Source organism: Rutidosis leptorrhynchoides, chromosome 11 (assembly GCF_046630445.1).
Source record: "Rutidosis leptorrhynchoides isolate AG116_Rl617_1_P2 chromosome 11, CSIRO_AGI_Rlap_v1, whole genome shotgun sequence".
Lineage (NCBI taxonomy): Eukaryota > Viridiplantae > Streptophyta > Magnoliopsida > Asterales > Asteraceae > Rutidosis > Rutidosis leptorrhynchoides.
The window spans coordinates 137,970,152-137,995,923 of NC_092343.1; the positions used below are offsets into that span (position 1 = coordinate 137,970,152).

Consider the following 25,772-nt stretch of genomic DNA (forward strand, 5'->3'; position numbering starts at 1 on the left):
ATCGAATGAGAGCCACACGCACGGGCCAAGGTCACGCCATTATTAAACCAGAAGTTAATGCTCCAGATTATGAAATTAAAGGACAAATCCTACACATGGTAACTAACCAATGCCAATTCAGTGGTGCACCGAATGAAGATCCTAACGAACACCTTCGTACGTTTAAAAGAATTTGTACACTATTCAAAATCCGAGAAGTGGAAGATGAGCAGATCTATCTCATGTTGTTTCCCTGGACTTTAAAGGGAGAAGCCAAAGATTGGTTAGAATCGTTACCTGAAGGGGCGATTGACACATGGGATATTTTAGTTGAAAAATTTCTTAAACAATTCTTTCCGGCATCTAAAGCCGTGAGACTTCAAGGAGAAATTGTTACGTTCGCGCAAAAGCCAAATGAAACATTATATGAGGCGTGGACAAGATTCGGAAGGATGTTGAGAGGATGTCCTCAACACGGTTTAGACACTTACCAAATAGTACAAATATTCTACCAAGGTGTCAACGTTGCTACACGAAAAGACATCGACATAACAGCTGGTGGTTCCATTATGAAGAAAACCGCAACTGAAGCTTACAAAATTATTGATAACACAGCCTCCCACTCGCATGAGTGGCACCAAGAAAAAGATATTTTTCGTTCATCTAAAGTGGCTAGAGCCGATTCTAGCCATGACTTTGATTCCGTTTCCGCAAAAATAGATGCTTTCGAAAGACGAATGGAAAAGATGAATAAAGATATTCACGCAATACGAATCAGTTGTGAGCTATGCGGTGGACCACACTTATTGAAAGATTGTCACATTGAACCAACATTGGAACAACGAGAGAATGTTTCCTATATGAACCAAAGGCCTGGAAATAATTATCAAAATAATTATCAACCGCCAAAGCTAAACTTCAATCGAAATCAAAACATTCTTTACAATCCAAAAGGACCCGAAAATAACTGGTATAACCAACAAGGTCCGAATAACCAACCAACTCAAAATAACACTTTCAATCAACAAAGACCTGGCTTATATAAACCACAACAACAAACCGAAGAGAAAAAGTCAAATATGGAAGACGTGGTATTCAAGCTAGTTGAATCTCAAACACAATTTATTGAAACTCAAACCCAAACAAATGAGAGGTTTGATCAGTCATTAAGAACTCAACAAGCTTCCATTTTGAATCTAGAAAAACACGTAGGTACTCTTGCTAGCATGATGAGTGAGAGGGAACAAGGAAAGCTACCGAGTAATACTGAAGTAAATCCTTGGAATGAGAATGTTAATATGGTGTCAACAAATTCTGAAAAACCAGCTCCAGAAGATGGGAAGGTTTTAGATGTGAGTAACAATGAAGAAGTTACAACACCACCACCACCCGAGTATGTAAAGCCAGTGGTGGCACCATACAAACCACCCATCCCGTTTCCAAGAAAAGGAGTTGAGTATGAGCAAGTGATAGGTAATAAAGATTGTGATACCTCTGGAAAGAAGAAGAAGAAAAAGAATAAGAAAGTGCAAGAAACAAAAGCCGTAAATATAAACCCGGTGAAGACAGTTCCACCAAAACCTCCACCTAGGGTAGGTGATCCGGGTGAATTTATTGTTCCTTGTCTACTTAGTGATTGTGTCATGTATGATGCACTAGCAGATTTAGGTGCAAGTGTAAGTGTTATGCCTCTTTCATTATATAAGAGATTAGGAGTAGGTAAGTTAAGTCCAACGGATATGAGTGTTCGACTCTTTGATCAAACCATTAAACACCCAGTTGGAATTGTTGACAACCTACCCGTTCAAGTAGGCAATTTAACCTTTCTAGTCGAATTCATTGTCATTAACATAGAAGAGGACCCAAACATTCCTCTAATTTTAGGTCGACCATTCTTAGCGTCCACCAAGGCGTTATTTGATGTAGAAAATGGAAGAATGACACTTAAAAGTGGTGACAAATCGATCACCTTTATGATTCGAAAATCTAAACCTCCACCAACCAAAACCGTTGAACCAATAAAAACGATTGGTAAGAACCATGTTGTTTTACCAACTCCAACGGTAGTGCTTAATAATAATAAAACGCCTAAGTGTGGGGAAAATGAAGTAACACCTAATGATGACATGATAACAAAGAACCCCGTTGTTGATACGAAATTAAATGATCCCATTATTAATAGTTCAATGAAGAAACTTATTAAACGGATTCGCGATGCTAGAACCAAGAGGAACTTTAAGTTATGTAACCGGTTAGTATCCAATCTATCACCTAAAGAAAAGGAGAAACTAGTTGAAATTATGGATATTACACAGGAATCCGACCAATGGCTTAAAGAAAAAGTCACGGATATGCAAGTTGATTATGGACCAAGAGAAATTGACGATAAAGTTAATCACAATTTTGACACCACGGCTACCTAAGTGTGGGGAGATTCAAATGTTCTAAAAAGAAAATGCTATCTAGAGTTAGTTGTTCTGTTCTCGTGTAGTTCCGAGAATGGAATCCGAATGGTCTTTTCCGCTAGCAGACACTAAAGAACTAGTTTTCTCCCCCCATTCTGAATTTTTATTTTTTTTTTAGGTTTTATATGAAATTAATATGCTTTTAAGTTTTGTGTGATATTTAAAAACAAAATTTACTTTAATTCATTAAGTTGAAAAAATGATTTCTAGAATTCGTCGTGAGTTGAAGACTAGGTCATTAAGCCGAAATTGCTTTACCCGAGGGTGGGACGGCAAATTTTGTTATCATTATTTTTAATTTTATTGATCTAAAGTATGCCAAAAAGATATTAGACTTTATAAATTTTTGAACGTAGGGTAATATACTCAACTTCAAAAATATGTATATATATGTTTGTATTTTATATTATGTACAAAACAGGGTAGAACAACGCACTTTCAAAGACTAACATTAAGTTCAGCAATAGCTACTGATTTTGACGACAAGAAGCAAAATATCAAATGTGATGTAAAATAATATGCTTACAAACTGGGTATTTTTAATCACTTTTCTACACTAATCACCCTCATGAATTTATAATTATAGTCTGATTTCATGCAAATGAGGGCATTGCATGATCTCAAGTGTGGGGAAGGGTTATAAATTCTCTCGGGTTTGCACTTAGTTTATTTGCCAAATTTTGTGAAAATTTGAAAAATTTTCAACTAAATGAATTTAAAATCATGTTTATACATATTTATGAACAGTGAAAACTAGGTGATAATACCGAAATTATCGTTACCTCGAAAAGGACATAAATTGAGAAACACCCTAAAACGCTTGAATTCATTTAAAATGAAATAAAAGAAAATAAAAAGGCAAAGAAAGAAACTAAGTGTGGGAAGAATGTACCAAGTTATTCAATTTAAAACATATATCACATATTTTTGTACAAACAATTGAAAATACTTTTGTTTTGAACGATAATCAACTGTTTTATCCGATGAAAGAAAAGAAGAGATGGATCTACACGATGAATCAATTCCATCATTTGAAGGAAGTAAAGTCTTCCGAAAAAGACACGCACTTCTTGATTTAGGTCAAGAAGTTGTCGTCCAGACCAGCTGTAGGTTGACGAAAAATCTAGAAAAGTCATCTCTAAAATCAGCAGGAAATCCACGGACCTCAGCATCAAACAGGGTCGCCAAGTGGTCAGATTTATCCTAACCATGAGAAGGATTTATCTCGTACAATGGGGAGGCACCGTGCAAATTAGCTTGATAAGACTAATGAATCAGATCCCCAGAAAAGGATAATCTCCTTAAAGATTAAAAATCAGCTTTTAAGACTGATAATACTCAATCCTAGAGATTGACCTTAAAGATTGAGAATTCAAACTCATGGAATTCAATGATATCTAAACTCGAGCTTGAACGAGAAAATATTTTGATCAAAAATACAAACCGATTTGTTTTCTGAAAAACCATTTTCAATGCGTTCATTACCATTGAACGTAAAATCCTAAGAAATTCACCTGGAATTCATTAGGTCACCTGAACTAAATCGGGTGTCAACCGTAAGAACGGTGGTTGCATAGCATGGTCGGAGACAGGACCTTGTGCCAGACCGAAAAATCATAGGATGATCTTTACTATCGCTCCTACCAAGGATAGTTCTAGCATCCGACACGTTAAAAGACCATAATCATCTGCATGTCACGGGACATTGCCTTAACAGTTTCTTGTTCATCGCTTTCCTTTACAACCGGACGGTAGTTTACCGAAAGATAATATACGGAACAAGTAAACTGGATGTGTACTTTCCGATACCGGGATAGCAGTGGATTACACGAACCTAAAAGTTTTAGCCAAAATATTGATCCACAAATATATTTTGCAACACCGATGATGGATCAAATCAGAAAACTTGTCTAGGGTAAAATCTAGCTTGAATTTTCAAAAGATCAAATGTTTTCATAAAGATCCAATTTCCTTAAAGGATCTAAATTTTTATAGTCATGTGGGACTGTAAACCGCCTTTCAAATGTGCACTTTGCTTTGGAAACCGAAAGTAAATCGGCTATTTGATTGCAAGTGCCGTTGACCTAAACCCAAGGCAACTGTGGATGACACAACCACCTTTAACCATGGTTCTATTGTTAATATCATTGTTTATACCGCTTTATCAAAATCACTGATGTACAAAGTGTGAAGAATAAAGAAGTGATTCATGTATGTTTTTATTTCAAGTTCTGTATTGCTTGAGGACAAGCAACGCTCAAGTGTGGGGATATTTGATAGTGCTCCAAATGAACATATATTTAGTAGCAATATCGTTCCAATATGTAAAGTTTTTAAATGTAATTTCCTTATTTTTAGTTGTAATAGTTAAATAAATAAGTGCGAAGACGAAAGACGCAAATCGCTCGAAAATGAAGATTTAAAGACAAAAACGAAGATTTGAAAGACCAAAACGTCCAAAAAGCTAAAAAGTACAAGATACAATTAAAAAGGTTCAAATTATTGATGAAGAACGTCTAAAAATGACAAGAGTACAAGTTACAAAACGCAAAGTACACGATATAAAATTGTACGAAAGGACGTTCGAAAATCCGGAACCGGGACATGAACCAACTCTCAACGCTCGACGCAATGGTGTAAAAATTACAAGTCAACTATGCACAAGAATAAAATATAATATTTAAATAATTCATAATAAGAATAATATTAATTAATAAAAAGTTGTTAATTGAGCATAGTTCAGGGGTCGTAAATGAAAATTCAATTTCTAATTTAGCCTATAAAAAGCTATGTAACGATCGATTGAAGATCACCCATTTTTTTGATCCTAAATCTATCTTTCTATTTCTATATCTTTCCCCTTAATATCAAATATCAATATCTATATTCTATATCTCTATCATAATGTTAACTTAATAAGATATAACAATAATCTTAATTTTAATTTTAAATTATGATAATAATAAGATTTATGATAGAGATCGTTTGAGTGTGTAAGTCGAAATTCTGTCCGTGTAACGCTACGCTATTTTTAATCATTGTAAGTTATGTTCAACCTTTTTACATTAATGTCTCGTAGCTAAGTTATTATTATGCTTATTTAAAACGAAGTAATCATGATGTTGGGCTAATTACTAAAATTGGGTAATTGGGCTTTGTACCATAATTAAGGTTTGTGGAAATTGAACTATTGACTATTAATAGATGGGGGGTATTGTCTAATTGAGTGACAACTCATTGGAGTCTGTCGAACCTATCTTCAAATTAATTAACCTAATAATTAATAATGATTATGGTTGTCCTATTTAGTGATGTTCATATGGAATCTGTTATAATCATTTAATTAATCAATTGGGTTGGGTAATTGATTATTCATTCTGATCAAGTGGATGAATTAATATTCATAAACTAATTAAAACAGGGGTGGATTACATACAGTGATAACTGGTGTAATTGTTGACAGAAGTGATAACTGCGTCACAGTTTAAATCCTTAATCAGTTGGAATATTTGACTTCGGGTATAAGGGTAATTTGACGAGGATACTCGCACTTTATATTTATGACCGATGGACTATTATGGACAAAAACCAGATAGATGTATCAAATAAACCAGGACAAAGGACAATTAACCCATGGTAATAAATTAAAATCAACACGTCAAACATCATGATTACGGAAGTTTAAATAAGCATAATTCTTTTATTATATTTCTCATCGTATCTTTATTTACTGTCATTTTATTACTCGCAATTTTATTTTCTGTCATTTTATTTATCGCAATTTATTTTACGCACTTTAATTTTTGTCATTTATTTTTACGCTTAAAATCGACAAACCGGTCATTAAACGGTAAAACCCCCATTTTATAATAATACTACTACTTATTTATATATATATTTTTATAAATAAACTTAATAATATAGCGTTAACTTCACCAGCTCCCTGTGGAACGAACCGGACTTACTAAAAACTACACTACTCTACGATTAGGTACACTGCCTATAGTGTTGTAGCAAGGTTTAGGTATATCCCATCCGTAAATTAATAAAACTTGTGTCATATTTTGTAGTATTTTGTATTAAAAATAATACTATTTCGTACCCTCACGCTACATCATCACTCGGTATCATCAACCAGAGTATTCAACTGATTGAATAACGTGAACAGTTGTGATTTTGAAATTGGCTTTCCTTTGTTGTTGTGCTTAACATTCACATCAGATGTTTTCTTAAAATAAACATTGTGCATTCCTCGCCTGGCTTTCCACACTCCTCCACTCGAACTTCCCATCAATGGTTTCCTTAACCGTGGATAGTTTCATGCACTTGATCATCTGCTGTGCTAGTGTGCAAATGATCTTCTTCCTCAATTAAAGTTTCGTCAAGAGTTAATTGATCCACTGGTATGTTCTCAATGATGTTTTCATAAACTGGTTCATGTACTGCTTTTGTTGAGGTTGTTTCAGTTTCCTTCGTGCTCTTGGTGTTTTTGCTGGTCTTTGAGACGGATGACGCCATTTGTTGGTACGATTTTCCGTATAGCGGCTGTAAGGTACCAGTACAAGACAATAGCTGCTCAGCGTGTGACGTATGATGTTGATTGTTGTTTGCCCTCGAGAAATAATCTCTGCAGACCCGGAACACGGATGAGAGATCCGTGGGGTGGCCTCAATCAATCTGGGGATCAATCTGTAATTGATCCGTCTAGCGTATTGCTGCTAAGCGGCGAATGTGCGTTTAGAGTGAGAAAGAACTGTGTGAGAGAGAAAGTGTACTTCTCTCTGACTAAAGTTCTGATGTGAAATGTGGTGACCCAGGTGGTCTATTTATAGGCGCAAAATGTCCGAAATTCTCGGGTTACACGTGTCAATTAATGAGTGGTTCTGTTACACGAAATATCCGGAAGGTCGGTGGCGTGTGCTGACGTGGCTGCGTGCCGTTCATGCGCTGATTTAAAGGGCTTAAACATAGAAGCTGCCTGCAGGGCTTACGCTTGACGTTTGGCGGCCTGCTGTACGCTGGGCGGCAAACACTGAAAACCGCCAAATTTTATTATCTTTTATTCTTTTTGATCCATCTTTCTGTATAGAAATGGTGTTTTTATGCGTGTATCCTCTAGGATACACCATTACCATTTTCAAATTATGTTGTGAAAACTGTCCTATAATTTTCATAATCTCATTGTACTGTTCCATAACAGACCTTGAATCTATCATCTTGTAAATACTAAAATTACCAACAAGAAACTTCTTACTAGAAGCATCTTCAGCCATGTATTTGGATTCCAATAAATGCCAAAGTTCCTTTGCAGAATTAGCAGATTGATAAACATCAAAAAGAGAATCAGACATACCATTGAGAATATGTCCACGACAGATGTAGTCATCGTTGTCTCACTTATTTCTTTTCCTGATATGTTCCACTGTTTCATCTTCACCAACTTCTGGCACAAGGTAGACACAACATATACAACCTTCAATGTAGTAAGAAGAAAACACATCTTCTGTTGCCATCTTTGAAAATCAACACCATCAAACTTATCCAATTTTGCAAATTTGGATGTCACCTCTCTCACCGATTCACTAGACATGATTATCAATGAAAATATATGATTAGTTTGTAAGAAAACGGGTATGAAATAGACAATCTAGATTGGTTCCCGGATCGTGAACACTTTCCTAATTATGTATTTTGCCCCTCACAAGCCTCGGGTTTACATGAAATTCTAATTGGGATAAGACACGGACGATTTTTTTCAGGCAAGAAGAAATCAAAATCACGCATGAGAGAATCTGTATGTTTTGAATGAATGCAGAAAAATTGTTGAAAAGCCGAATATGTAATCGGTTTTGACAATTTTATTGAAGAGACATAACTCTTCATTTTAGGTGGGAAAATCTGTTGAAGACACATTTCCTTTAAAACGAATAGTGTCTTTTAGGTTGACCCCGCCAGGGGTGCTGCCCCTTGATCCCCGCAATTTGCGTGATAGTTAATAGCCGACTCTTACGGGCGTGTGCTCCACACTCTCTGAACCCGTTGTTTAAGTATAACTATCTAACATTTGCATTCAAGTAAATTCTAATTACCTAAATTGAATGTTAGATGACGCTAAAATCACCAACAAGTTTGGAGACAAAGAAATTTGTGTCCTAATTTTTTAAATATTCTATAATATATTTAGCTTATTTAATATTGAAGTAAAGTTTATGTAAGTTTAGTCCTAGTTAATTAGTAATTTAAAATGATTTAGGAGGTTTTATGCATTAATAATACACTTTGGGCAACCTTTGACAGGTTCTATTTGGTTCCGTCAATGAATGTTCATACCTTTGACAGGTTCTATTTAACCCGTTAGAGATAAAAAAAAAAACAAAAAAAACAAAATAATAATATTAAAAATGAATCGGTACATTCATTTAGTAAATGGATTGAAATTGTCAGGTCAGTATCAAAAAGGTGCAAGTTGGGATTTCTTTTGTTACATGATTGCACTAAACAATTATGGGGGATGATTCTCACACACACTTTTTTGATCTTCACACACCAATTGAGTATTATTAGAAGAGTAAAAGGTTAAAATAGGTGTGTGAGGATCAAAAAAGTGTGTGTGAGAATCATCCCCCAACAATTATAGTCATGTTAGTGGGTTCAAAAGAAATATAACTGTTCAACTGTGTATTGCACAAAATCTAACAACAAAGTACAACTCATATTGATGCATGTACATAACTAGCTAGCCTAATGTTCATGCCTACTTAGATGATTGTCATCAAACTTATCGAAGTGCTTAGAAGAACGCTGATGAGCACTTTGATGTCTTTTAGAACTTTGACCACCTTTTGTTGATGGTTCATGGTTCGCTATTATACATTTAGGGGGAGAATAGCAGTATCGTACATGACATTGGTGACTTTTTGTTTCAGTTGATTTGCTGCCTCTGATTACTACTGATAAGTTGACTACTTTATCGCGAGTGTCTTAAGAATGCCAATTTTTTGGGGTCCCGTTGTCTTCCGAGGTCTGTGTGTCATCATGGTGTATCGAGATTTCTAACGAGTTGCCAGGTTTTATTATGCCTATGGCCGGGATTACCTACATCATGGTAACATGATCAATCCGTAAATCAATATTACCCTAAGCCAAAATTCTTAAGTTATGATGCATGACTTTTTATAGATGTTATCTAATCTAATTGCTTTAATATACAAAATTAAAAAGAAAATGATAGGACCGGTAAGGCTCTGTTGGGCCCAGAACTCGGAATTACAGAACTCGATTTTTTCAAATTATGTTGTGAAAACTGTCCTAAAAGTCTCATAATCTCATGGTACTGTTCCATAACAGACCTAGAATCTATCATCTTGTAATTATTAAAATTACTAACAAGAAACTTCTTACTAGAAGCATCTTCAGCCATGTATTTGAATTCCAATAAATCCCAAAGTTCCTTTGCATAATTAGCAGATTGATAAACATCAAAAAGAGAATCAGACATACCATTGAGAATATGTCCACGACAGATGTAGTCATCGTTGTCCCATTTTTTTCATTTTCTGATTTGTTCCACTGTTTCATCTTCACCAACTTCTGGCTCAGGGTAGACAGAACATAAACAACCTTCAATGTAGTAAGAAGAAAACACATCTTCTGTTGCCATCTTCGAAAATCAACACCATCAAACTTATCTAATTTTGCAAATTTGGATGTTACCTCTCTCACTGATTCAGTAGATATGATTATCAACGAAAAATACTTAATTAGTTTGTAAGAAACGGGTATGAAACAGACAATTTGGATTGGTTCCCGAATCGTGAAACATTTTCCTAATTAAGTATTTCACCCCTCACAAGCCTCGGGATTACACGAAATCCTAATTGGGATAAGACAAGTACGATTTTGTTTTCAGGCAAGAAGAAATCAAAATCATGCATGAGAGTGTATTTTGAATGAATGCAGAAAAACTGTTGAAAAACCGAATATGAAATTAGTTTTGGCAGCTTTATTGAAGAGACATAACTCTTCATTTTAGGTGAGAAAAATTGTTGAAGACACATTTCCTTTAAAACAAATAGTGTCTTTTCGGTTGACCCCGCCAGGGGTGCAGCCCCCTTGACCCCCGCAATTTGCGCGTTAGTTAATAGCCAATTATTACGGGTGCGTATTCCACACTCTCCGAACCCATTGTTTAAGTATAACTAACTAACACTTGCATTCAAGTAAATCCTAATTAACTAAATTGAATGTTAGATGACACCGAAATCACTAACAAGTTCGGGGACAAAGAAATTTGTGTCTAAATTTTTTAAATTTTCTATAATATATTTAGCTTATTTAATCTTGAAGTAAAGTTTATGTAAGTTTAGTCCTAGTTAATTAGTAATTTAAAAAGATATAGGAGGTTTTATGCATTAATAATACACTTTGGGCGACCTTTGACAAGTTCTATTTGTTTTCGTCAATGAATAATGTTCATATCTTATTATTCATTTGACCCGTCCGTTAGAGATAAATTAAAAACAAAATAATATTATTAAAAATGAATCCGTACAGTCTTTAAGTAAATGGACTGAAATTGTCAAAAGGTGCAAGTTGGGATTTCTTTTGTTACATGATTGCACTTAACAATTACTGAGTAGTCATTAGCAAATTCAACAGAAACATAACTGTTCAACTGTGTATAGCACAAAATCTAACAACAAAGTACAACTCATATTGCTGCATGTACATAACTAGCTAGCCTAATTCAATGTTCATGCCTACTTCGACGATGATCATCAAACTTATCCAAGTTTTTAGAAGAACGCTGATGAGCACTTTGATGTCTTTTAGAACTTTGACCACCTTTTGTTGATGGTTCATGGTTCGCTATTATACATTTAGGGGGAGAATAGCAGTATCGTACATGACATTGGTGACTTTTTGTTTCAGTTGATTTGCTGCCTCTAATTACTACTGATAAGTTGACTACTTTATCGCGAGTGTCTTCAGAATGCCAATATTTTGGGGTCCCGCTGTCTTCCGAGGAGGTCTGTGTGTCATCATGGTGTATCGAGATTTCTGCCGAGTTGCCAGGTTTTATTATGCCTACGGCCGGGATTACCTACATCATGGTAACATGATCAATCCTTAAATCAATATTACCCTAAGCCAAAATTCTTAAGTTATGATGCATGACTTTTAATAGATGTTATGTAATCTAATTGCTTTAATAGACAAAACTAAAATGAAAATGATAGGACCGGTAAGGCTCCGTTGGGCCCAGTGTTGCAGAACTCAGAATTACTCAGGGAGTACTCGGTTTTTGCAACTCGTGTCGGTCAAAGTTGGTCAAACTCAGTCAAAACTCGTGATTATTCATAAAATCGGTCAGAACTCCGCCGAAATTCGGGATTACCTAGAAAATAGGTCAAAACTTGGTCAAGATCAGTCAAAGTCAAACTTAGTCAACATGCGAGTAATCCCCGTGTTTCCGAGTACTCCTTAAAAAGTCCCGACCGAGTACACCCAGGGCATCAATCTTTGCAATCTTTGTTGGGGCCGTAATCCGACCTATGTTTTAATCTCAAGGACCGTGCGTTTTATATTTTGCACGAATACGCCTAGGTTTATGCATCTTTAGCTCTAGCATTCACTAACTACAAATCAACTAGCAACTACTCCATAAGTTATGGTTTGTTAATTATTAAGGTTAATAAGGTATTTAAACTTCTAATCTTGTTGATGAATTGTTATATTTCTTACACAAATAACACAAGTCATTACCTCGAGCCAACGAGGAAACCCGAACGACGCTTTCGGCCGATACTCTGGTTCCTCTCCATCTTTAATAGCAGAGTGACCATCACATAAAATCTGAAAAATCGCGTCATCTTTATTACTTCGATTAGTGATAGTCAAAGGACACGTCTCATGGTTTTGAAGAACTATCTTGTTTGTACTAAGTGAAGTTTCGGGAACGTATCGCAGTTCTTCACGTATGGATTTGATTTTTTCATTAGACATGAATATTTTTCCGAATTCTTGTCTTCTTATTGATCTATCAACATGAGAAATCTGAACTTTGAATTTGCATCGAACTGGTTTATGATCACTTTCTACTACATCCATACACGCTTCATACCTGTAAATGCCATAGCCAAAAAAAAAAAAAAATTTAAAAATACAATTTGGTGTAAAAAAATATAAGGTACCTAGAGACCTACATCCAGATTGAAGCAACAACAGGGCATGCTAAACTGCATTCTGATGTTGGTGAAGACCGGTTGTCTCGATATAATATCCTATCGCACCATGCGGGAATACGCTTTTTCTCCCCAGAATCATATCCTGTATAACAAATACGGGTAGTAGTATGTCAAACAGGTTGGGCAGGGTGTCAAAATGGGTTCGTTTCAGAAACGAGTAGTTTACAAGATGGGTCAAAGTCATATCTTTGTAAACCAAATTGACCCAATTAGATGAATTAATACATGTTTGACCCGTTCGTCTTGTCCCCCTTGTAGTTCTTTTATTATATGACCCATTAGTGATAGAACCGTAACCCAAATTGACCCATTATCTTACCTCCTAAACCTGGTTTGCCAATTTCAAACTTATAAGTTGGAGGAAATCTAATGAGGGCTTCCCTCATTCCTTGAAAAACTTTCCCGGCTTTCATCTCGGCTCTTAGTTGGTCCTTCTCTCTCAGCCAATCAAAACTCCTTTGAGAAACAAAGTCACGAGCTTCATCGTACGTTATTCCAAAAAGTCGGTAATTGAAGTCGCCACAAAAGACGACCATATCAGCTTCCGCTAGATCAGGCTTCCCCTCATCAGGATTGATAGCCGCCGACTGTTCATGTAAAAATCATTCATAACTCAAAAATCATAAAATAAAAAATTTACTACATTGTCCCAGTTTAATATTCCATAGACAAAAAACACACATTTTTAGAATAACATCATTATCACACTGTACTGTTTGTTCACTGAACTATTTTACCCTTAATTTCTACCTAATTTTTGTTTTAGATGCAAAAAATAAGTGTATAAAAGAAATTTACCATATTATACTTACTATTCGTGGCTATTAGGAAGTGGACTATTTATTTGGGATAACCCAAAAAGGAAAGTCAGACTATTATTAAATTGAGACTGATGTTTTTTTTCCATACGTGACTTTTATATGTTACTTATAACGTTCATTTATGCATACATATGTGTATAGATTGATGTATTTTTGTTACGAGTAGATACTTACAGTAGCAGGACGAAGCATTTGGGCGGTAGAAGACACGCCAGCTGTAAGAATGAGGACCAAAAATGGCAAGGCAAAGGAAGAAAAATGCACCCAAAATAAATACGCTGAGAAGGCAAAAACGCAACAGAAAAATAGGTATCGCACTATACCAGATGCATTATTGATTGATCGCCCAAACGTGATATTCCCATAAATGTGGTCAAAGTCAGCATTCCGACGGTTGACTGCTTCCAAATGCGCAGCCAGGTGGCAGTTCACAAAGCATATTATTCGATCGTAAACTCTTATTCTCAACCCTACACCTCCCTGATCATAATGAAATGGTATGTAAACACTAGTTGATTTGTTAGACTTTAATATAGTAATAATCTTAAACTATCTACATTATATGCTTTTGGATAACTTTTAGCCCATTCAACCCGTTTGACCTAAGTTGGGGTTGCCATGAAAAAGAGTTGAAAACTGCCACACTTGGCGAAACGTTATCCGTTTTACTCATTCATGATCAAAAAAAAAAAAAAAACAAAAAAAAAAACGTGACCCAATCCATCCACCCATTTATTAGTAACGGGTAGAAATTGCCACCTACAATAGTAACGGTTTAGTTTAGGAAACCTGCATACCTTATTACCAAAAGTTCGACCTAAGCCACAAGCAACTGCTCCAACATCAAGATCGCCTACGTGTGTTCTAATACTCTTTCTTACCCTAAAAAGTCATTACAACATACATAACATACACAAGAAAATGAAAACCTTGTGCGTACAATAAGTTTAATATTTACATAAAGCTTAAATCAGAATGTATTAATTCGTGTTTGTAGAAGTAAAAATACCAAATGGCTATGAGCAGGGCTGCAAGCTGCCGAGAACCTACACGTTCAAAAGCGGATCCTTCGCCCATGGCCTTCCCTATTGCATCTTGCCACCATTGTCCATTTGAACTACCTTCAACACCTATCTGCACTCGATATGAAATCGATCAGTGTCAAAAAAAAAAAGTTAAATCTACTTACGTTATCTGTCACACCGTCATTTTTGACAATAACGAGGGGTGTGTGGACCCCACTTCACTAGGGGAAAAAGAAAAAGCAATAAAAAAAAGGAAAGGAAAAATTAATAAAATACCCCTGTGTATAAAACTCTGAAGGTTACTGTTCAAAAGAACTTACCGTTTCTTTTGCGGCAGACATCGCAAGAAACCCGGCCCCCATTTCCACCTCTTGCAAGCCGACAACTAAAATATCAACATCCGAAACTTGCGATCCAACCCACGAGATTAGTGCTTCTTGACACGGTTTTCCTTGACTAACATTCCAAGTACCAACCATAATCTTAACCGTTTCAAGCGTGTTATACATGTGTTCTCTTTTAGCTAATTCGGGTCTCAAAATGTTATCCAAAGGCCCGGGAGACGAAATGTACCACCCGCGTATACCACCATGGGTCGCTAAACTAAATATCGACCCATTCCCAACAACCAACTTTATAACCGGGCCATTATGCGCAACCCAACCCGTAATCAAGTTTCCTTCAAGGTCAATCACTTGAACCATACCACTCACGTATCCGACCCATATCCGTGGCCCGTACGTGCAAAAACAAAGAACCGCACAATGATGGTGATGAAAATCGTGCAAACGGTTTCCGTTACCGTCCCATTGTACAAGTAAACCGTTTGAACATCCGGTCCAAATCATTCCGTCATACGCAAGTAATAGTGCTTCGGTTTTTTTAGCGTCTTCAACTGTAAATGCATTCGTACCTTTCGTTGCCACTCGTCGAACTGCATCGGCCGCTCCTATTATAGCGTTGCGTGATCTTTGTAAAAACCCGCCTCCTTGTTGTTTTTCTTTTTTGGATTTTGAACCGCCTTTTACACTAGATTCTTCTTCTAATGGTTGATCTTTCTCTGATGATATATCAGCTCGATTATCGATCTGCCCATCTACATTATACACCTTCAAAAGTTCCCTAGTACGAGCATCCCTACAACTCACCAATTATTAGATATATGTCCCCGTAGAATAATTTTCTAGAGAAATACGTCGCAAACAGTGTTGCAGAGCTCGGAATTAGTCGGCAAGTACTTGGTTTATGCAACTCGGGAATACTCGGTCAAACTCGGTCAAAACTCGGTATTACTAGGAAACTCAATCAAAAATGGTCAAAGTCAGACTTGGTCAAATTCGGTCAAGGTCACATTTAGTCAAAATCAGTCAAAGTCAAACTTAGTCAAATTGGTCAAAGTCAAACTTGGTGAACATCCGAGTACTCCCTAAAAAGTCCCCAACGAGTATTCCCCGAGTAACGATTTTTGCAACCATGGAAATAATCAAGTGAAAATTATCATACCACAATGAGAAAGAGAGCGAACTGGCTGCCCATATTTTAGATTTGACGTTATCAGACAACAAATACTTGACATCAGAAGAAGATATACTACATACTCCATTAACAGTTACTTGACTTTTAAGATCGATACATGATCGTTCGACTAGCAAAGCAGCCATGTGACGTTCTTCGGGTGATAATGCGAGTGATTTTTCAATCGATTCATATGGCCATACCTTTATCACTCCATTCTCTGACCCTGTCCATATATCACCTGCACAATTCAAACAAATTACTCTTTAATAAACCATCTTATAACATAATTAGATACTTCATATTGTGTTTTTTAAGTAATTATTAGATTAGATATGGAGTTATTACTATTAGGTAATCAAATGTAACAAAATGGGCTGCAAGAGATGCTGTTTCGATGTTCGTCTGATTGTTAAGCTGTTATAATAAAATATTCAGTTAATTGAGTTTTTGGAATTATCATTATTTGGAGTAAGTCTTAAGTTATAGCATTTCATGACCCGTTTCGACCTCCTACCCAACTTGACCCATTTGGACCCGTTTAAAAAACAGACTCGTTTGACCCATGACCCATTTTAACCCAAAAGCGTTTTGACGTGTTACCCAAACCCAACCAACCTGACTCGTTTGCAAGGTATAGTCTTAACATTGTCTTTAACATATTCTAGTAATACCATTCATTAATCATTTTCAAAACGCTTTGCCGAACACATTTTCGTAAATTGTATAAATCTCAGTCATTGAAAATCATGGTTACCATATGAAGAAGTCACCATTGAAAGAACCGGGGCCCGGAGATAAGCCTGCCAAGAAAGACATTCTTTAAAAGGCATATCGTCCGCAGGCTTCTGATCCATTCGCCATGATCTAACTTTCCCGTCTTTATGCCCGCTCCAAACCAATTTATTCGCACAATCTACCATCATGCAAGTTGTCGGTGACGTATTCGCTGACTCGTAAAACGGGGCTGCATCTTCATCACCACGTCGAGCCCGTCCCCCTAAACCCAACCCGGGCTCAAACGCGTCACAAAAATTCCAAAACCTAACACCGGACTCTTGCCCGGCCCATAACTGGGTCTCGGTACACGCAATTGTTCGAATAAATCTCCCGACTTGTGTTTCCCTTAACGGATGCGGTCTGAGTTCCAGGGCGGTGGGCCGCCCTGGATGCACAGCGGACCGTGATGGCGCTTTGAAAAAACCCGCGTCACCGCCATTACCTGAAAACTCAGGTAACGGTTGTTGTTGTTCATCTGAGGCAGACGAACAACTATTACTATTATAAATATTATTGTTAATGTTATTATTATTGTTTCCATAATAATGTTGGTTGTGGGAATCTGAGGTGGCGTACGGGTAGAAGTCATGATCGTCTTCATCGTCTGAATGATTATGAAAGAAGCCGTCCACTGCAGCGGTTATTCGGGCCTCGTCGAGGCTATGTTTTCGATGATGGTGGTGTTTCGGATGGCGGTTCAAGGCGGTGCCGGTGTTGGTTCGAAGCTGTTGGGAATGTGATTTTTGTGTGACGGATGGAATAGGCGGAGCGTTGGCCAGAGCAGACAAGGCGTCGGCATCTGCTTCATCTAACCCCTGGCTCATTTTCTCGTATCGGATCAAAACATCAAGATGACTTCATTAATATGCGAATCATAGTTCATATTCATCATAATGATGATGATAAAAGACAAAAAGCTTCAAGCAAATTAATGAATCTAAGAGAATTGAAACAGAGAACAAATTCTAACAAACAGAAATGTGGGGTGAAAGAGTGAGAGGAAGAATGAGGCTGCATGTACGGAAAAGGGGCTCTCATTGCCATGCAAATTTATTAAAACTGGCCTTAATTTTCGTATTATTTGTATAAAGAGACATTAAGTATTGTAAATTTTTTTATAGTTATATAATAGAATAGATGAGTCATCAAGAAAAAATTAACCAACTAACATGTATGCAGTATGCTTATTTTGTCAGTTGTTGAAGATGCTAGTAACAGACTAATATACATGAACTTGTATGAAAATTGAGAACGACTAGTTAAAAAAAAAAAAAAAAAAAAGATAAAATATATTTTTTAACAACAAATAAAAATAAAGTGAAAAAGTTAACCTACTAACATGTATGCTTATTTTGTCATCAGTGCCGGATCCAGAATTTTTTCCCACCGGGGGCGAAATTTTTTTTAAAATCATAGCAATTTTTTTGAGTAAAATATGGAGGTTTTGGGGCAAAAAATTGAAGTTTTTAGGCAAAATTTGAAGATTTGTGGGTAAAATTTGAAGGTTTTGGGTCAAAATTTGGAGAATTTTGAACAAAATTTGAAAGTTTTGGGGCAAAATATAAAGGTTTTGGGGCAAAAAAAAAATTCACCGGGGGCAAAGTCGAAAAATCCAAAATTTTTACACTAAAATTTCGAAATCCACCGGAGGCGGGCGCCCCCCCTCCTTACACTCTAGATCCGCCTCTGTTTGTCATTATATTAATTTTGTGGGTTCAAGTGATGGTGGTGGTTGAAAAGAAGCTTTGAGTGCGACTATTGCAAGGAGCGAGTATCTTTACTTCAATGTTCATACTCTTATAGTCTTATGGAGGTTATCTCGTGATCGTTTTCGACGTTTTAGCAGGCCACCTCAAGATATATTGCTAATTAGGTTAGAACTCAGAGAACTATGATGTGAATGTCAGTACCCAAACCAATAGGTTATCTCGCCATGATTCGAGCCATCCCATACATGTATTGTAAAAATTCAACATTAATTTAAGAGTAACTCGTGTTTAGCATGGCCTAAGATGTTGACCAGTACAAAACAAAGAAACGTATGTACATACTAGATGAAATTAGACAAGTGTATATATAAACAAAATTATATATTGCACATAACTTATCCCCTACACCTTTTAAGTTGTTTACTTAATTTTTCTAAAAAAACAATAACAAGAATAATAAACAGATAACAATAAGAATAAACAACATTTGCCATTTACCGATCAAATTGGAAATGGAACGACTTCTCTATATGGATGTATACAAAACATCCAATCAATCAATCAATCAAGGTAGAACAGGGTTACGATTTTTCTAAGATTCTTGGCTTCTTGGCATGTTTCCATTAGCAGCCGACTGTCATGAAACGCAAAGCAAATGACTTGCTGTACTTGAGATATGATATCCATATTACACAGTCTGCAAGAATTAAACAGCCAAATTAATACTAATCTTATTTGAAATCATGTGATGATGAAAATAATAGATGACGTGTGGATCAGATTATACACGTTCAAACGTGTCATATTTGGTAGTGTCCAGTTGGGTTGGCCTACAAGCTTTTTTGTCCAACTGCTTAAGAAAATACAAAGTTTGATGATTACAACATTAAAAAAAAAAAAAAAAAAAAAAAAAAAAAAAAAAAAAATCTTCAGAGCTTGTAAGAATAGAAAGTATAGACTTTGAACAGAACAGCTTCAGAGCTTGTAAGAATAGAAAGTATAGACTTTTGGGCAACTTATAGCCCGTTTGACACGATCAAAGTATGAAAAATCACAAATTGTGCAAGTAAATGGGTCCAAATTGTTCAAGTAAATGGGTCCAAGCTACTTTATTTAGTAGATTTTACAGACCTGCTGGCTTCAATGAGTGGGAGATGATCGTTGTAAGGCTTTTCAATAACATTCTTTACCTGCATATCCAATAGAAAAAACGACTGTAACTTTTCCCAAAAAACCTTCACATTTAATTACATTTACAAGAACAATTAGTGTTGCAAAACTCAAAATTACTCGAAGAGTACCATGTTTTTGCAACTTGGTGAGTTTTTTTTTTTTAAGGCAACAACCGGCATTGAATACTCTCATTTACCACGCACACACGCACGCACTTTCGGGAGGAAACCCGAATCGCATTGCAGCAACCCGATCCTTAAACCATCCCGAGGGGCAGGCGGACCGGGTTTGAATCCTGAATGGATCCGGGAGAAAACCCCCTAGGTTAATCTGGAGCTCCCTAGGTTAATCTGGAGCTCCATATTTCAGGCAGGCATATTGATTAATAGGATGGGCCGAGCGAGGCTCGAACCCACGACCTAACCCTAGCCCCAACAAACAAGGTGTTGGGGATACCGTTGAAGCAAAGCTTCGTTGGTTTTTGCAACATGGGGAGTACTTGGCTAGAACTCGGTCAAACTTGGTCAAAATCAGTCAAAACTCGGTCAAACTCGGCAAAACTCGGGATTACCCACTCAGAAAATTGGTTAAAATGGTTCGAAATCAAACTTGGTCAACATCCTAGTAATCCCTGAGTTGCCGAGTACTCCCTAAATATTTCTGACATAATACTATCTGAGTAACGGTTTTTGCAACCTTGAGAACAATGTAAATGGATCAGATGTTATTTTGCATCGCGTCAGATAATACAATCATATCAAGATCCTAATGTCTAACAGGTTGAAAAATAAGTATAATACGGTCATTCTAGTTCTCCCAACTATATAATATGACGTGATCACTACTACAACAACCGGCATGATATATACATTTTGCAAAAAAAAAAAAAACTACAAATCTGATGTCTTACTTTTGATAGTAACTCTTGGCTTTCGGGAGGTTGTTTTTTCAAACTTTGAGGCAATATTACGGTAAGCAATTCTGGACGCTCGGCTCGTAACGCACCTCTAATTACAGCAGCATTAGTTCCAGAAGCTCCTGATGTGAATATATGATTTTTCTACAAAACAAATAATAAATGCAATTTTTCAAGTCCATATAACTTGATGAAGCACGAGAGACATTGAAAACATATAAATGAACTTAAATTAGTTAATATACCGTTATAACCATAGCATAACTAAGAATCTCAATGAGCTCTTGATGCATGAACCCCATATTTCGTGTCCCAAAAAACCCAATATTTCGTGGCCCTTGTTGTTGAATTGCTAGTAACTCCTGCAAAGTTGAAAATATAGTAAGAAAAATTAAATGCCTGCATAACAAAAGGTGAAAAAATTGTAGGTTTTGGCACATTGGATGACAGATTTGGGTTAAAATGGTTTGTTTTATAGCATGGGCTGCAAAGTGGAGTAAAAGGGTTTCTATATTATCTTTTCTACCTGCATTTAGCTACTTCACTTAACGAAATTCATGGTTCTTTCTGGCCGGAGGTCCTTAGGAAGCAGCCTCTCTGCCCTCTAATATAGGGAGGGACGACTTCTTCTACCCGCGGACCGATAGGTATCCTTGGGTGGAGGAATGACTTCCCTTTTACTCTAGGGTAGAGGAAAGTGTCTACATCTAACATCCCCATACTCCACTTTGGTGGAATTGGGTATTGTTGTTGTTGTTGTTTGTTCTATTATCAATGAGATTATTATGATTACATATTAAAGATTGTTACATCTATAATATGAATCCTTAATTGAAAACAATCTAAGAGATTGATTGCATAAACTCTATAAATTAAGCACCTTTTAACCTGTTTAACCCATTCTAAATCAACCAATTCATACATAGGTTAAATTGTCATTCTAATAAAAATACTAATCAACAACATATATAGATAAAAGCTAACCAAGTCATTTGGACTAAATATCTTCTGGGTGAACTATTCCTAACCAATCCCAATTAGGCAAGCACATACAATTACTCAAATGACTTGGTACACCGTTCACCCTACCCGCCCATTTTGCCTCATCAACAGATTAAAAAAAAAAAAAAAAAAAAAAAAAAAAAAAAGAGGTCTAAGATGACATGACAGACCTGTAGGTAATCAACATCAGGTGACGGTTTATATTCCGAGACGAGAACTGCACTCGAGCTTTCCGAAAGGGTTTGAGCTTGAGTTGGAATTTGGGTTGTAAATTCATCATCAGAACCAAACATGCTGGCATCATTCCCATCTTCAATCTTTAAGCGAACGATGTTTTGATGTCTTTTGCCACAAAGCAACTATAAAAACAGAGGGCCCTGGTAGTAAATTATTAGTGAAAACCAACTGATCACTCAAACTAACATTTATCAAGCTAAAGGTGACAATTACCTAATGACTAAATGGTGTTTGGATATACATGTTGTAATTAATAATTTAAGGATTAAATAATTAGTTTGGATGCTACAACACAACTGATATTTCAACTTAAGTATAGTATAAAAGTATAAAAATAAAAATAAAACAAACCCACACACACACACACACACACCAGTGGCGATTCTAGGATCAAAACCTAATGGGGTCCCAAAATTTTATTTGATAACTTTCTTGCACAAAATATTGAATTTGGCAGGTCAAATTGGATCGGGTCGGTCGCGTTCAAAACACAAACATATCGCAAAATATAAGGTTATTCATATTTTTTACTATTGTTAATATAACAGCCATTGTAAAATTGGATAATCCATTTCATGGAGTCTCACACTTAACCTACTTATTAGTCGGAGGTCCATTCGGAAGCAGTCTCTCTATCCATAGAACATTATAGAACATTGAGAGAAAAACATAATCAAGAAAGTTACTTGTCCCCGATGCAAAAAAAATCCTGCTTCTGCCACTGCCACTGCCCATACCCCACTTATGTGGGATTGCTATTGACTACAGTAATTTACAAGAAACATAATCAAGAAAGTTACTTGCTACAATGTTATTGTAATTGTTTAATGGATGGTATGGTTGATCAATGTTACTCTCTCCGTCCCTAATTTTGTAGTTCAATATTTTATTTTGGGATGTTCCAAATTAATTGTTCACTTACATAAATAGAAAATAAAGATTAAGTTCTATTATGGCTTTAATGTATGTAGATAGAAATAGAAAAAGAAAATGTAAAGGTAAAATTGAAAAGTAAATAAAAAATATAACTTTTATGACATTTTCTTAAATTATATGTGTTTAATATATTCAATACTCATTATATAAAATTATAAGTAGGCTAATTTCAAATACTTTATTAGTCCAAACTATCAAATTATAATCTCTAAAAATTTATGGGGTCCCATTATTATAGTTAGTGGTGTCCTATACCGGAAAAAATAAAATTTTGCAATAAATTTTGAAAAACTAGTGGTGTCACCGGACCGCGTTGCTTCCTTACTAAACTCGCCACTGACACACACACACACAGTTCAAAAACCACCTCTACTTCTTAGAAGTGGTTTCTTGAACATATTAATAAGTTTGAACATATTAATAAGTAACTACTTAAATAATCACACTTTTACAAATTTAAAACAGTGGAACCATATACAAACACTATTTTTAAGCGAGTTTTATTACGAATGATTACCTGATTTTGTGACCTAATTACCTGTGTGGGTGGAAAATGCAGAACAGACATGTATCAATAATCATAATTAACTAAAAATGTGACTAACCAAACATACAAACTATAATGCATTAGACATACGAAAACCGAACACTTTTCAGTTGAATAAATTCCAGATGCACCCTCATCTTCACTACATTTTACAGACATCAAACATTTGCAATTTTTTTTAAGTTAGCAAACTCTATTTGGTTATACTAGAACACACAAACACCTATAAATACCAAACTTGATCAATGCTTAAAATCTTACTCTCAACTCCAAAACCTCAGATTTATAAATATAAGACAGCCTAACAGTCAGATAACCATAATGTGAACTTTTCTTTAAAAAGACCATATTATGTTTACAGTAACTATAAGTCCAACTAGTTATTATAACGTCTGCAAAAGAACATAACTTCTACAAATCCCAACCTAACAACCAAGCAAATAGACGAACTAACAATATATACATGGATACAAGGTCAGATATGTATTAAAAGAACCCTCAAATCACAGATTTAATACTCGTGAACCTCGACAATATAACTAAACACTCAAGCCATCCAAAATTACCGTTTAGTTTCCTACTTTTACACATGCATTTTCCACTTTTAAAAAAGACTAGTGAATTCTCATTAAGTTTCTCATTTACCTCTAAGGCTTCAATTATAACAAATTAATAACTATAGTCAAAAGACTTAAAGAAAGCATTACTTATTTCATGAATAAAATGAGGGTAAAACAGTAACTCCTTAAAAAGAGATTTGCATGAACTACAGTTATTCCTAACTGTCTGGTGTACAGCAATTATAAAACTGATAAAGTATAAAGTAGCTTCTTTAATTGGAACTGGAAAACAAACAAAAATATATAACAAACTCTACAACAAAATTAAAAAAAATCTGTTAAAATCTATTCAGCACCACTAAATCTATACAAAAATCATGCAAAATCAAACAAATTAAACATTAATACCTATACAAAAACATATTCATAAACAAATTATATCAATTAACAACAAAAATATTCGTAGTATACAGTGGATTAAATGGAATGAAGTTATACCAGCTTCTTGTTGAATGAAAATTGAGAAGCAGAAACCCTAAAACAAAATGAAGAAGAAGATGAAGCAGCAGAACAAGTAGGTGTTAAAAGAGGCAACAATAATAGCCTCGTTGATATCATTATAAATCCTGTTTGATGAATCTTATCCACTGACGATTTGATTCTCCGGCGACCAGTCGGAGAGTGTAAATCTACTGTACTTTTCCGGCAACGGAGAATGAGGTTAAATTGATTTTTAGGTGTTAATTATCTCTTTGTTTTTATGTGTTGTTTGCTGCTGTATTGAGTTGATATAAGTTGGGGAATTTGAGGAGAAAAGAGGGGTTTTCTTTTTAGTTTTCTTTTTGTACCCTTTTTACATAATTTGGTCTTTTTGTTAATTGTATATATGGTGTTTATTGGAAGTTGAATCTATGTCTATGGTTACAATTATAATATAAGACCTAGAGATTAATAAATTTTGTTATTTTAATGAGATTGTTTAGAAGTTAAATTTTATTTATGTACATTAAAGTTTATTTATTTATTAATTTATTTATAAAGTTTTGATAGTGAAAGTTTTTGAAGTTAAAAATGTTTATATCAATTTAAAAATGGGGGTGGGGAAAATAAGTTCAATCAGTGCCACTGGGATGGAAGGAGATATGACGAGGTTTTAGGAGGTGAAAAGGTGGATCTACGTCAGATGCTCAACCAACACAAGGTCGATCTTCGAACAAAATTAATGTCGAAAGCTGATGTTGGGAACGAAAGGGTTGTGAGTGTTAAAGATGGTGATGGTAATGACGAGCTGTTAAAATGTGCAATAGTAGGTGAAGCCATAAACTATTTGGTCATTAATAATCTTGATGCAATCTGTGTTGAGGAGGGTATAGTCAATGTCCAGGTTAAAAGTAAAAGTCTAGGGGGACTAAATGTGCTAATAATCTTCAACGATGAAGCTGCTGTTAGTGATGTACTCAATAGACCAAACCACCCACTTGGGAAGTGGGTAAAAAAAATTAGTCGCTGGAACTTGGATCAATGGCCTGAAAATCGAATGGTGTGGCTACAAGTACGAGGGGTGCCACCACAATGCTGGAATGAAAAATCGTTCATGTCCATAACGGAATGGTGGGGAGTAGTATATGAATTCAACAATTGTGAGATTAAGACAGCGAAAAATCTGGACGTTGGTAGGGTACATGTCAAGTTGTTAAAACCTGATAAGGTGAAGGATTCCATTATCCTTAAGTACAAAAAGAGTTCATATTTCATCACTGTTTCAGAAGAAAAGAAGAATCCTTTTTACCCAGGAGATAGCTATAACTCGGACATGGACATGCCAGGTAATAGTGACGATTCTATCAACTCAGATGAATT

At 35.7% G+C, this 25,772-nt stretch overlaps 2 protein-coding genes across 3 annotated transcripts; both read right to left on the reverse strand.

The window, feature by feature from the left end:
• Window positions 1–11,159: 11,159 nt before the first annotated feature.
• On the reverse strand, window positions 11,160–17,656 carry LOC139874996 (type I inositol polyphosphate 5-phosphatase 13-like). Its single transcript, XM_071862384.1, has 11 exons — window positions 16,810–17,656; window positions 16,041–16,293; window positions 14,858–15,674; window positions 14,522–14,646; window positions 14,310–14,394; window positions 13,836–13,992; window positions 13,687–13,727; window positions 13,011–13,278; window positions 12,650–12,773; window positions 12,210–12,567; window positions 11,160–11,547 (listed from the first exon to the last, which is right to left on the reverse strand). The coding sequence occupies exons 1-11, from the start codon at window positions 17,654–17,656 to the stop codon at window positions 11,191–11,193; spliced, it is 3,432 nt and encodes a 1,143-aa protein (XP_071718485.1). The 3' UTR covers window positions 11,160–11,190.
• Window positions 17,657–18,864: 1,208 nt separating this feature from the next.
• On the reverse strand, window positions 18,865–24,747 carry LOC139877286 (uncharacterized). Of its 2 annotated transcripts, none has more exons than XM_071864693.1 (6): window positions 24,411–24,747; window positions 21,803–22,009; window positions 20,876–20,992; window positions 20,625–20,774; window positions 19,673–19,731; window positions 18,865–19,238 (listed from the first exon to the last, which is right to left on the reverse strand). In XM_071864693.1, the coding sequence occupies exons 2-6, from the start codon at window positions 21,923–21,925 to the stop codon at window positions 19,103–19,105; spliced, it is 585 nt and encodes a 194-aa protein (XP_071720794.1). In that variant the 5' UTR covers window positions 21,926–22,009; window positions 24,411–24,747; the 3' UTR covers window positions 18,865–19,102. The 2 variants fall into 2 exon arrangements, with proteins under 2 accessions (XP_071720794.1, XP_071720793.1); XM_071864692.1 differs by having other exon boundaries at window positions 18,867–19,238; window positions 21,803–21,991.
• Window positions 24,748–25,772: the final 1,025 nt, after the last annotated feature.